Source organism: Nylanderia fulva, unplaced genomic scaffold (assembly GCF_048542155.1).
Source record: "Nylanderia fulva isolate GAGA-0341 unplaced genomic scaffold, ASM4854215v1 Scaffold39, whole genome shotgun sequence".
NCBI classification, from domain to species: Eukaryota; Metazoa; Arthropoda; class Insecta; order Hymenoptera; family Formicidae; genus Nylanderia; species Nylanderia fulva.
This window is the reverse complement of record NW_028190466.1, coordinates 1,279,634-1,294,077: the sequence shown is the minus strand read 5'-3', so window position 1 is coordinate 1,294,077 and position 14,444 is coordinate 1,279,634. Positions and strand designations below refer to the sequence as shown.

At 25.3% G+C, this 14,444-nt stretch overlaps 3 protein-coding genes across 3 annotated transcripts; all 3 read left to right on the top strand.

Annotated features, from left to right (window-relative positions):
• Positions 1 to 192: 192 nt before the first annotated feature.
• LOC114945466 (F-box only protein 21-like) lies at positions 193 to 13,461 on the top strand. The gene is made up of 8 exons (XM_085485779.1): positions 193 to 536; positions 1,647 to 1,910; positions 2,005 to 2,446; positions 2,610 to 2,758; positions 3,749 to 3,881; positions 4,222 to 4,335; positions 12,447 to 12,756; positions 12,888 to 13,461. Exons 1-8 carry the CDS (start codon positions 379 to 381, stop codon positions 13,052 to 13,054), a joined length of 1,737 nt encoding a protein of 578 aa, XP_085341905.1. The 5' UTR covers positions 193 to 378; the 3' UTR covers positions 13,055 to 13,461.
• On the top strand, positions 4,513 to 6,260 carry LOC146721983 (F-box only protein 21-like). The gene is made up of 2 exons (XM_085485791.1): positions 4,513 to 4,812; positions 4,949 to 6,260. Exons 1-2 carry the CDS (start codon positions 4,602 to 4,604, stop codon positions 5,113 to 5,115), a joined length of 378 nt encoding a protein of 125 aa, XP_085341917.1. The 5' UTR covers positions 4,513 to 4,601; the 3' UTR covers positions 5,116 to 6,260.
• LOC146721982 (uncharacterized) lies at positions 6,473 to 8,552 on the top strand. The gene is made up of 2 exons (XM_085485711.1): positions 6,473 to 7,244; positions 8,384 to 8,552. The coding sequence occupies exons 1-2, from the start codon at positions 7,087 to 7,089 to the stop codon at positions 8,550 to 8,552; spliced, it is 327 nt and encodes a 108-aa protein (XP_085341837.1). The 5' UTR covers positions 6,473 to 7,086.
• Positions 13,462 to 14,444: the final 983 nt, after the last annotated feature.

Sequence of the window (14,444 nt, the reverse complement as noted above, 5' to 3'; positions counted from 1 at the left end):
ACATCCAAAATTTTGTACAAATATCATATATTCACAATTTAGTGCATGTACGTTAAATTGAGGAATTAATAAAGAATTATTACTAAATTAAACAAAAATATATATAACAAACACACGTACAATATGAATACAGCTTGCGGTTTTAATCTTAACGAATCGAATAATATTCTATGCACCAACTTCGCTCTATAGAAATTATGCACGAGGTTTACTGCATCGTGGACAGTCACCTTTTTTTCTTTGTTCTCTCCATCAGTCTATAGGTGTCCACGACGCGGTAAGCCACGTGCTTTCTACAAAGCGGAGTTGGTGCATATGTAGAATATCATTCAATTCGTTAAGATTAAAACTGCAAGTTATTTTTACTTTAACGGTATAATGATCACGATACAGAATTTATCGAACGAAATTATATTAAGTATTCTCGAAAACGAAACCATTAGTTTGAGCGATGTTGAGAATTTTAGTTCCACGTGCAAGGGATTTGCATGGATATCCCATTATGAAACTCTCTGGAAGAAAAAATATGCTCAGAGGTAAGTTTCTTTATGTATAAACTTTTTTGTTATTTTACTTGATGGACTCATCACATAAAAAGGAATTTAGCAAAAACCTGGCGAAAAATATATTTAAATAACTTTACGCAAAATACTGCCTTTTTGAAGAATTAAATAATAATATTCTGACATTTAAAATATATCTAATTGAATTTATAAGATATTTTAAAATTTATTTATACTTAGCCGTTTTAAATTCGCAAAATTTTTGCAGATATTGTGTCGTTTTAAAACATGACTTGATTAAACTTTCTGAATAAAATTGTGCAAATAAAAAAAATTGCAACTAAAAATTATAAAAAAGAAAGTTTGTTCAGTTTTAAAAGATTTATGAAAGATATTAACTTTTATAAGAAACAATTTCTGAAAAAACAATTTTTTGGTATATAAGAATAATTTTAAGAATAGATTTTTGTTATAAGAATAATTTTTTGTTATATTATCGATATCTACTCGTGCAATTGTAAGAATAATAATATAACTGTTAATAAGGTAATTTTTCGTATAACGATATAATTCAAAAACAAACTCGAAAACTTGAAAAATAATTATTTTATACAAAAGTGTATACATTTTAATTATAACTTCATCAGTAGAGAAGTTTCTAAGATTGCACCTAGAATTTCAGACATGCGAAAAAGTTTCTCTGTTAATTAATAATAATTTATATGACAGATATATATATATATATATATATATATATATACATATATATATATATCTGTGCACATATTTCATCGTGCTATGATGCAGTAATAAAATAGAAAACAAATTTTTTTATTATTTTACATTTCATTACAACATCGTCATTAAACATAAAATATCAGTTTGTCGCAATAAAAAACTGTAAAACAAATCAAAAATATATAGTATGCGTAAATATGTATGTATTTTAAAATAGTATTTTGCGCAAACGTTTTGCGTTTTTCACATTTTAGAATTTCCGGAATCTAAGAATCATTGAGCATCATTAGTTTCTTCTATTTGATTCGAATATATAATATGGGATGATAAGTTTAATTTTTTTAGTATAAATTTTTAAAATTTTTAAAATTTTTTAAAGTATTTTAAAAGTGTTTGTAATTTTAGATATCCCACTGTACAGCTGTTGTGTAAAGACAAAATGGGCATTGAATTTAATGACTTAAATATTGAAGATTTTAGAGAGGGTATGAAATGTGCGGAAAACTTGTGGCTTTTTGTGCCTCGTATGTCTCAGATGTATTATTACCGTAATCTACATTACGACTATATTAATATACAATCTCTCGATCTGCATGCAGAAAAGCACCCTTTAAATTTGTTGATTATACATGATGAACTTATTAGAAATATATATCGACAAGATCCACGGTATGTGACTAAATGTATTTTAAAATATCATTAAAAATCATAGGTATATTAATTGATTATTCTGTATTTATTTTATAATATGTACATTTTTCAGCCAATGCAATTTAACAGAAAGATACTACAGCAAAATGATATTTTACTGTCTGTATCAAAACATTTTTTATTCTTTACATTGGAAAAAAATTAAAATAAAATCCAATCATATGCAGCGTTTGGAAGATTTAATTGTAGTATTATTACAATATTGTCATCCCAATAAAGGTATTACTATGTTCTATATAGATAAATTCATAGACAATATCGTGCAAAACGTATTAAAGTTGTTGAAAGATAAATATCCTCGGCATCCAATATTGTCCATATCATCTGAACAATTATCGATTTGGAGAAATAATCGTATTATAAAGAATATCTGGTGCGTAAAAGACGCAACGTCGATTAAGGATGTACTCGACATAATTATTATAAGTTTTGATTCTTATAAACCATGGATGAAACCGAATCAATCATGTATGAATCCTATTTTCAAAATGTCGGTATGTTAAATTTTTTATGTATGTATTTTATTATCTATCATGAATTATATATATATATATATATATATATATATTTTTTTTTTTTTAATTTATCTTAAATATAATAATAATTCTCTATTATAATAATTTTTATTATACTTTCACACTTATTATTCTTCGACAGACTAAAGAAGATACATTATATTATAAACAAACATTGTGGTTGGCAATATATATCTGCGTTGCAAATAGATTGGGTTTACATGTTGTGACAAAAAAACACAGTATAAACAATAATTATGCTCTAAATACACATTTGGTTTGGCAATCCGGGTAAATATATAATTTTATCTTTGAAATTATTTTTTTTTATTTTGTCGAGTATTCGTACTATACGCACAAATAGTTATACGGCAATACTCACATGTATATATATTAATTTATTATTATATGTATTAAATATTATTATTTGTAGTTTAAAAAAATTTGCGGGTGGTGACTTGTGTAATATTGCAACAAATTAACCAGTTAAGAAGAATCATAAACAATTATATATTTTGCAAATGTGTTACAAACAACCACAATATACAGATATTCACAGCATAGGAATCAACCAATATAAATAAGCATTTCTTACAGACTTTAAACAATCAATATATACATTAATAACATAAAATGTTTGTAACAAACTTTAGCGTTATTTCGAACAACATATTTTTTGACCATTTATTTATTTCTGTTTATATTCTAATTTTCATATGATAGCGGCTGAAGAGACAACAGTAAATGTTGAAATGTACCGTATTTAAAGATTGTAATTTTTTGAAATAATTAAAGTTGTTTATATCTAACATCTATTTCACACTCATCAAAAGGCTTATACATAATTCACTCTGTTGTTTCTATTTAAAATACGAGCGCTAAAATTTAATAACATAAACGATATTTTTTAAATATCATTATTTTGTGGTTGTTTGTGACACAAATAAAAGAATGTTTGTCCATGATTTCCCTCTCAAATATTTTATTTATTGCATTATAATATAAGTCGATGTTAAAAAAATAATATTACATATATTAAAAAAAAAATCTTCGTTTTTGCATCAAGTTAAATTTTATAAATATCATTACAAGTTATAATTATTTTTATGTATCTTAAGTTATGCAATTAAATTATTTCAAAAATATTAATATAATATTTAATTATACAAAGTACTATATAGCTTTTTTCTAAAAAATTTATCATTGAATGAATATTATTTTTTAACAATTATATTACGCACTGATGTACATGTACATGTTATTTCTTTATTGTTTATACAGAGAGTGTACAGAAAATAGAGAATGTTTCACGTTTGAATGGACAGATAATACAGATAATGCAAAGATTTCTAACATAAGAAAATGCCAACAAGTACCGCCTCTATCTTTATTTTTTTACACAAATCCACATTTGGTAAGTAATTAATATTTATATAAAATATTGGTAGTTTTGGACTTTCACTTTCTAAAGTTTATAACTCCTAACAGGACGGACGTTTAATTCAGCGATGTTTGATATAAAAGACATAATCAGCGATGCTTCCTCTGTAAAATATTTTAAGAACATTGAAATCAATAAGCTTAATTCTAATAAATTAAAAAGAGCATATAATATATAACATTAGTTTTAGATTATAAAGTTTCGAAAATATATTTAAATGTATTTTTTTTACACACATTTATAATTTGAATTTAATCATTACATATATCATAAGTGATTTTGATTCAAAATTTAATAACAATCTTTTTTAAAGTCGTCAATATCGGTTGAAAGAACCATTTGGGATATACATGTTTTGTGGACATCTGGCCCCTTTTCCTTTTACGATTTCAATTATAAATTAGTATCATTAATTTATTATAATGAGGTAAGACAATTGAATTCACTTATTGTACAAATTATAAATTAAAGATATGTAACAAAATAACATATAATAATTATACGTGCAAAAATCTAATTATAATTATTTTTAATTTAAATTATAACATTAGTATAAATTACATAATATATATAAAAGCGTCAACTATACTAATTTTTTAGGAAATATGTACTCCAGAAGATGAAACATTTCGGAAAAAAAGATCGCCTAATCTAAAATATGCGATTGGATTGATAGTTACACATAATCATAAAATGGAAGATAATACAAGAAAAGATGTTGCTGGGGTCATTATTGGGTGGCACAACAAATGCCACATTGAACGCTTTAAGTATGATAGTTCATATTGTAGTAGTTCGAATGATGTTACAGGAAAATGTATACAGAAAAATAACATCGATAATTGGACATTGCTACCGCATTACGTTTTGTTAAGCGAGAATGATCTGTGTTACGTTCCACAATGTATGTGTATTATATGTAATACTTCATTATACTTTATATACTGTATATTCTGTGATATTTTTGTTTATATTGTTTATGTTACATGGCATAATACATTTGATACTATATTTTTTATTTTTACGTTTTTATATTTTAGATGCTATAACATCGGTATGCAAAGAATGGATAAATAATCCAGAAGTTGGAAAATATTTCTGTAAATTTGAAGATACACATTATGTGCCAAATAACATGCTAGGACAGCATTATCCAGACGATGCCGCAGTCGTTCGCGACATATTATTGAATAATCGAAAATTATAATATTGTGAATGATGCAGAAGTGTGTGTGTCTGCTCTTTTATTAGTCCGGATTGAAATTCAAAAGATATATTGCATATAGATGCTATTTTTCGGAAAACAATAACAAATCATAGTAAATATCTTGCACAAGAGAGAAAATCCTGCTAACATAACTCGCATAAGAAATTCATGTAGAGAGAGATTTATTATCTGAGAAAAGGTTCGGATCAAAAATAGAGAATACGTTAAATTATTTTACTTAAAAAAATATGTATTAGTAATATTAAAATTGTTTATAATCATGCACGCACGCACGCACGCACACACACACACACACACACACACACGCGCGCACGCACACGCACACGCACACACACACACACACACACACACACACACACTCGCACACACGCACACACACACACACACGCACGCACGCACGCACGCACGCACGCACGCACGCACGCACGCACGCACGCACGCACGCATACACACACACACACACACACACACACACGCACGCACACACACGAACAAACGCACACGCCACGCACACGCACACACACGCATGCACGCACGCACGCACACACACGCACACGCACACACACACACACACACACACACACACACTCATGTTACAATTAATTTTTCTTTTTATAAGAATAACGAGAATTTATGTAAGGAGTAAATTCATATAACAGTATTAGGGTTTTAGTTTTTATATAAATAACATAATAAATTGTATACAAGATAAGCCATTTATCTCTTCCTTATAAATAAAAAAGCGTCGGTTTTGATAGAAATATATTTAGAATTTTTTGCAGAATATAGAAACAATTTTAAAATAATATTGAGAAAAAAATTTAATAAAGTTGTAATAGAAATAACTTAGCATACGCAGCAGGCAAAAATTGCTATTATTTTATGTCGTAGATAATTCATACTCTATAGTGTAATGCAAACACATTTTTTCCCCCACAATCAAGAAACGTAGGCCAAAATCTCAGGATAGAGTCCAAGAAAATTAGTTGTGAAAACTTCTAAATAATAAATAAATTGCAGTTTTGCATTTTTAAATTCTCTACTCTAAGAAACTTTACAAAATAATATATATTGAAAATTAAAATGAGAATGTACATACAAAATAAATTAAAATGAAACGCAAATATGTTTTATTAATATCTATTAACAATTCTTTATTAATTCCTCAATTTAACGTACACGCAACTTTGAGGAATAGAGCTTTTGATGTTTATATATATATATATATATATTACAATTGAGTATATAAAAAAATAATGCTTTGTCGTTGAAGAATCTCAATGCATGATTATGTATATAAAATTCGTCGTTTTTTATATTATATAATTTGTATGTAGGAAGTATTTTCTTTACAACTATAAAATAGATATGTTCGATTCTCAATTTAAGAATAATTTAAATAACGCCCATCGTATAAAAATAAATGTCATAACTGTAAAAATAACTTAATAGCCCTTTTGTAGCCCAATTTGCTGCAAATCATTTAATTATAATAATTATTTATTTTAAAAATTTATTGTTAAACATCTTATTAAAAAAAATCAATCGCATGAAAGTGTGTTTTCTTCCAGCATTTTCAAAACAGTTATCCTTGCACATCCAAAATTTTGTACAAATATCATATATTTACAATTTAGTGCATGTGTACGTTAAATTGAGGAATTAATAAAGAATTATTATTAAATTAAACAAAAATATATATAACAAACACACGTACAATATGAATACAGCTTGCGGTTTCTATGCACCAACTTCGCTCTATAGAAATTATGCACGAGGTTTACTGCATCGTGGACAGCCACCTTTTTTTCTTTGTTCCCTCCATCAGTCTATAGGTGTCCACGACGCGGTAAGCCACGTGCTTTCTACAAAGCGGAGTTGGTGCATATGTAGAATATCATTCAATTTGTTAAGATTAAAACTGCAAGTTATTTTTACTTTAACGGTATAATGATCACGATACAGAATTTATCGAACGAAATTATATTAAGTATTCTCGAAAACGAAACCATTAGTTTGAGCGACGTTAAGAATTTTAGTTCCACGTGCAAGAAATTTCAGTGGATATCTCGCTATGAAACTCTCTGGAAGAAAAAATATGCTCAGAGGTAAGTTTCTTTATGTATGAACTTTTTTGTTATTTTACTTGATGGACACATTATATAAAAAGGAATTTAGCAAAAACCTGGCGAAAAATATATTTAAATAACTTTACGCAAAATACTGCCTTTTTGAAGAATTAAATAATAATATTCTGACATTTAAAATATATCTAACTGAATTTATATATATATATAAGATATTTTAAAATTTATTTATACTTAACTTTTTTAAATTCGCAAAATTTTTGCAGATATTGTGTCGTTTTAAGACATGACTTGATTAGACTTTCTGAATAAAATTGTGCAAATTAAAAAAATTGCAACCGAAAGTTATAAAAAAGAAAGTTTGTTCAGCTTTAAAAGATTTATGAAAGATTTTAACTTTTATAAGAAACAATTTCTGAATAAATAATTTTTTGGTATATAAGAATAATTTTAAGAATAGATTTTTGTTATAAGAATAATTTTTTGTTATATTATCGATATCTACACGTGCAATTGTAAGAATTATAATATAACTGTTAATAAGGTAATTTTTCGTATAACAATATAATTCAGAAACAAACTCGAAAACTTGAAAAATAATTATTTTATACAAAAGAGTATACATTTTAATTATAACTCCATCAGTAGAGAAATTTCTAAGATCGCACCTAGGGTTTTACACATGCGAAAAAGCTTCTCTGTTAATTAATAATAATTTATATGACACAGATACACACACACACACACACACACACACACACACACACACACACACATATATATATATATATATATATATATATCTGTACACATATTATATCGCTCTATGATGCTGTAATAAAATAGAAAACAAATTTTCTTATTATTTAACATTTCATTACAACATCGTTATTAAACATAAAATATCAGTTTGTCGCAATAAAAAACTGTAAAACAAATCAAAAATATATAGTATGCGTAAATATGTATGTATTTTAAAATAGTATTTTACGCAAACGTTTTGCGTTCTTTACATTTTAGAATTTCCGGAATCTAAGAATCATTGAGCATCATCAGTTTCTTCTATTTGATTCGAATATATAATATAAGATAATGAGTTTAATTTTTTTTAGTATTTTTGAAAATTTTTAAAAGTATTTTAAAAGTGTTTGTAATTTTAGATATCCCACTGTACAGCTGTTGTGTAAAGACAAAATGGGCATTCAATTTAATGATTTAAATATTGAAGATTTTAGAGAGGGTATGAAATGTGCGGAAAACTTGTGGCTTTATGTGCCTCGTATGTCTCAGATGTATTATTATCGTAATCTAAGATTACGACTATATTAATATACAATCTCTCGATCTGCATGCAGAAAAGCACCCTTTAAATTTGTTGATTATACATGATGAACTTATTAGAATTTTATATCATCAAGATCCACGGTATGTGACTAAATGTATTTTAAAATATCATTAAAAATCATTGGTATATTTAATTGATTATTCTGTATTTATTTTATAAATATGTACATTTTTCAGCCAATGCAATTTAACAGAAAGATACTACAGCAAAATGATATTTCACTGTTTGTATCACAACATTTTTGATTTTTTACAATGGAATAAAATTACAGAAAGACTTAATCATACGCTGAGTTTGAAGAAATTAATTGTCTTAATATTACAATATTGTCATCCCAATAAGAATATTACTATGTTGTATATAGATAAATTCATAGACAATATCGTGCAAGACGTATTAAACTTGTTGAAGGATAAATATCGTCGGCATCCAATATTGTCCATATCATCTGAACAATTATCGATTTGGAGAACTAATCGTATTAATAAGAATTTTTGGTGCGTAAAAGACGCAACGTCGATTAAGGATGTATTCGACATAATTATTATAAGTTTTGATTCTTATAAACCATGGATGAAACCGAATCAAATAAGTATGAATCCTATTTTCAAAATGTCGGTATGTTAAGTTTTTTATGTATGTATTTTATTATCTATCATGAATTATATATATATATATATATATATATATATGTAAAAATAATTATAATAGAGAATTATTATTATATTTAAGATAAATTAAAATATATATATATATATATATTTTAATTTATCTTAAATATAATAATAATTCTCTATTATAATTATTTTTATTATACTTTCACACTTATTATTCTTCGACAGACTAAAGGAGACACATTATATTATAAACAAACGTTGTGGTTGGCAATATATATCTGCGTTGCAAACAGTTTGGGTTTACATGTTGTGACAAAAAAACACGGTATAGACAATAATTATGCTCTAAATATACATTTGGTTTGGCAATCCGGGTAAATATATAATTTTATCTTTGAAATTATTTATTTTGTCGAGTATTTGTACTATACGCACAAATAGTTATACGGCAATACTCACATGTGTATATATTAATTTATTATTATATGTATTAATTATTATATTTTGTAATTTAAAAAAATTTACGGGTGCCAACTTGTGTAATATTGCAACAAATTAACCAGTTAAGAAGAACCATAAACAATTATATATTTTGCAAATGTGTTACAAACAACCACAATATATAGATATTCACATCATAGGAAGCAACCAATATAAATAAGCATTTCTTACAGACTTTAAACAATCAATGTATACATAAATAACATTTAATGTTTGTAACAAACTTTAGCGTCATTTCGAACAACATAATTTTTGACCATTTATTTATTTCTGTTAATAATCTAATTTTCATATGATAGCGACTGAAGAGACAACAATAAATGTTGAAATGTTCTGTATTTAAAGATTGTAATTTTCTGAAATAATTAAGGTTGTTTCTATTTAACATCTATTTCACACTCATCAAAGGGCTTATACATAATTCACTCTGTTGTTTTTATTTAAAATACGAGCGCTAAAATTTAATAACATTAACGATATTTGTTAAATATCATTATTTTTTGGTTGTTTGTGACACAAATAAAAGAATGTTTGTCCATAATTTTTGTCTCAAATATTTTATGTATTGCATTATAATATAAGTTGATGTTAAAAAAATAATATTACATATATTAAAAAAAAAATCTTCGTTTTTGCATAAAGTTAAAACTTATAATTATCATTAAAAGTTATAATTATTTTTATGTATCTTAAATTATGCAATTAAACTATTCCAAAAATATTAATATAATGTTTAATAATACATAAGAAAATAGCTTTTCTCTAAAACCACAATTTTATACTTTATATGTAAGCTTATATATTTTATGGATTATTTTTTTTATTGATATGTTTATTTCAATACATATTTTTATGCGCAAAATAATTTAAAATTGAGAAGTCGACAATAGAATTATACAATCTTATAAAATTTTTAATTAATTTCTTTTTTTACAAAACTGCATCAGTAATTTATTATCTTAATCCATGTTTAAAGCTAAGATTTGATTTTATATGCAGCATGTATCAATAGTCTTGCACTGGTTAAACGTTTCGAAAATAAATTATTTTATACAACTATTCACACTAAAGTTATAGGATTTAATAAGGTTTATTAATTAGCTTTATAAATTTTCTCTACTTTTTAATATAAAATTTAAATGTGTTATAGATTTTTAAAAAATTCATAAATTTAATTTGTACAATTGAAAATAAGATTATTTTGTACTTTCAACAAAATTTATATTATGAACAGGACAAATAATTTTTTTATTGATTCAAAATAACATGACAATTCGACCTGTGGTTTATGTTATTTACAAATGAAGTAATAATTGAGATGATCATAACAAGTACAGCGATGAGAAAAAATTTATAACATGTCACAAATATAAAAATATAAAAATATAAAAATATATAAAATTAAACGTTGTGTCTAAAAAGACGTCCCGTATTTACTTTAATAGAATTTTAATTTAAGGCTTAGTTACAAAGATACATAATCTCAAAAATTTGGAATATTAAAAACATTATGACCTTTCTCGACATTTTCGCTGAGGAAAAATCGTCTCCAAATTGCCAGAGAAATCTCCCATTAACGTACGAAACGCAAGTCATCAGACACCCGGTATATTTGGTGGATTATTTTTTTCATTGATATGTTTATTTTAATAGATACTTTTATGTGCAGAATGATTTAAAATTGAGAAGTCGACAAGAGATTTGGACAATCTTATTTATACAATTTTAAATTAAATTAAATGAAGTTAAAACTTATAAATATCTTTAAAAGTTATAATTATTTTTGTTATGCATCTTAAATTATACATTTAAACTATTCCAAAAAATAAATAATAAAATATAATATTAATATAATATTTAATTATACAAAGTAATATATAGCTTTTTTCTAAAAAATTTATCATTGAATGAATATTGTTTTTAAACATCTATATTACGCACTGATGTACATGTACATGTTATTTCTTTATTGTTTATACAGAGAGTGTACAGAAAATAGAGAATGTTTCACGTTTGAATGGACAGATAATACAGATAATGCAAAGATTTCTCACATAAAAAAATGCCAAGTGCCGCCTCGCTTTATTTCTTTATTTTCTGACAGAAATCTACATTTGGTAAGTAATTAATATTTATATAAAATATTGGTAGTTGTGGACTTTCACTTTGTAAAGTTTATAACTCCAAAACAGGGCGGACGTTTAATTCAGCGATGTTTGATATAAAAGACATAATCAGCGATGCTTCCTCTGTAAAATATTTTAAGAACATTGAAATCAATAAGCTTAATTCTAATAAATTAAAAGGAGCATATAATATATAACATTAATTTTAGATTATAAAGTTTCGAAAATATATCTAAATGTATTTTTTCTTACACACATTTATAATTTGAATTTAATCATTACATATGATATCATAAGTGATTTTGATTCAAAATTTAATAACAATTTTTTTTAAAGCTTGGGCTGCCAAGATCGGTTGAAGACAGTATCATTCGGGATATAAATGTTTTGTGGGAACGTGCCTGCTTTCCCTTTGACGATTTTTGTCATACAACAGCATCAATAAATTATTATGATGAGGTAAGACAATTGAATTCACTCATTGTACATATTATAAATTAAAGATATGTAACAAAGTAACATTCATAATAATTATACGTGTAAAAATCTAATTATAATTATTTATAATTCAAATTATTACATTAATATAAATTACATAATATATATAAAAGCGTCAACTATACTAATTTTTCAGAAAATATGTACTCCAGATGAAATGTTTCGGAAAAAAAGATCGCCTAATCTAAAATATGCGATTGGATTGATAGTTATACATAAGCATAAAATGAAAGATATTACACGAAAGTGTATTGAGAATGTTGCTGGGGTCATTATTGGGTGGCACAACGAATGCCACATTGAACGCTTTAAGGATGATAGTACATATTGTAGTATTTCGAATGATGTTACAGAAAAATGTATACAGAAAAATAACATCGATAATTGGAAATCGCAACCGCACTACGTTTTGTTAATCGAGAATGATCTGTGTTACGTTCCACAATGTATGTGTATTATATGTAATACTTCATTATACTTTATATACTGTATATTCTGTGATATTTTTGTTTATATTATTTATGTTACATAATACATTTGATACTATATTTTTTATTTTTACGTTTTTATATTTTAGGTGCTATAACATCAGTATGCAAAGAATGGATAAATAATCCAGAAGTTGGAAAATATTTCTGTAAATTTGAAGATACTCATTATGTGCCAAATAACATGCTAGGACAGCATTATCCAGACGATGCCGCAGTCGTTCGCGACATATTATTGAATAATCGAAAATTATAATATTGTGAATGATGCAGAAGTGTGTGTGTCTGCTCTTTTATTAGTCCGGATTGAAATTCAAAAGATATATTGCATATAGATGCTATTTTTCGGAAAACAATAACAAATCATAGTAAATATCTTGCACAAGAGAGAAAATCCTGCTAACATAGCTCGCATAAGAAGTTCAGGTAGAGAGATTTATTATCTGAGAAAAGGTTCGGATCAAAAATAGAGAATACGTTAAATTATTTTACTTAAAAAAATATGTATTAGTAATATTAAAATTGTTTATAATCATGCACGCACGCACGCACACACACACACACACACACACACACACACACACACACACTCATGTTACAATTAATTTTTCTTTTTATAAGAATAACGAGAATTTATGTAAGGAGTAAATTCATATAACAGTATTAGGGTTTTAGTTTTTATATAAATAACATAATAAATTATATACAAGATAAGCCATTTATCTCTTCCTTTTAAATAAAAAAAAGCGTCGGTTTTGATAGAAATATATTTAGAATTTTTTGCAGAATATAGAAACAATTTTAAAATAATATTGAGAAAAAAATTTAATAAAGTTGTAATAGAAAGAACTTAACATACGCAGCAGGCAAAAATTGCTATTATTTTATGTCGTAGATAATTCATACTCTATAGTGTATTGCAAACACATTTTTTCCCCACAATCAAGAAACGTAGGTCAAAATCCCAGGATAGAGTCCAAGAAAATTAGTTGTGAAAACTTCTAAATAATAAATAAATTGCAGTTTTGCATTTTTAAATTATCTACTCTAAGAAACTCTACAAAATAGTAAATATTGAAAATTAAAATGAGAATGTACTTACAAAATAAATTAAAATGAAACAAAAATATGTTTTATTAATATTGATATTTAATACTATTGAAGCGAATAGTAAGACGAAACGCAGATTCGAGTCTCACACTGATATCCCTATCATTCAAATGCCGACACTGAAAAATAAGGTTAAATAATAAATAATTAAATAATTATTTAATAATCATAAATAACAGATGGCAATCATTTATGAATTGCTTTATTCAAATTCTTATTCCAAACATGCATTGTATTTATTATGTGTATTAATCTTAAAATTCTCCAAATTCTTTTTTTATTAATTTTTTACTTATTTATTTCAATTAATCAAAATTTTCAATTAATCAAATATTTCTATTATTATTCTATTAATTGTTATAATTGATGAATACTTTTACTTAATTTTTCAATTAATTATTTTAATTTATCAATATTCAAAATTGATTACTCTAATTAATAATTTTTCAATTAATTATTATACCAATTAATTTTTTAACTAATTTAATTAATTAAAATTTAAAAAGTCAAAATATAAAAATATTTCAATAAGAAAG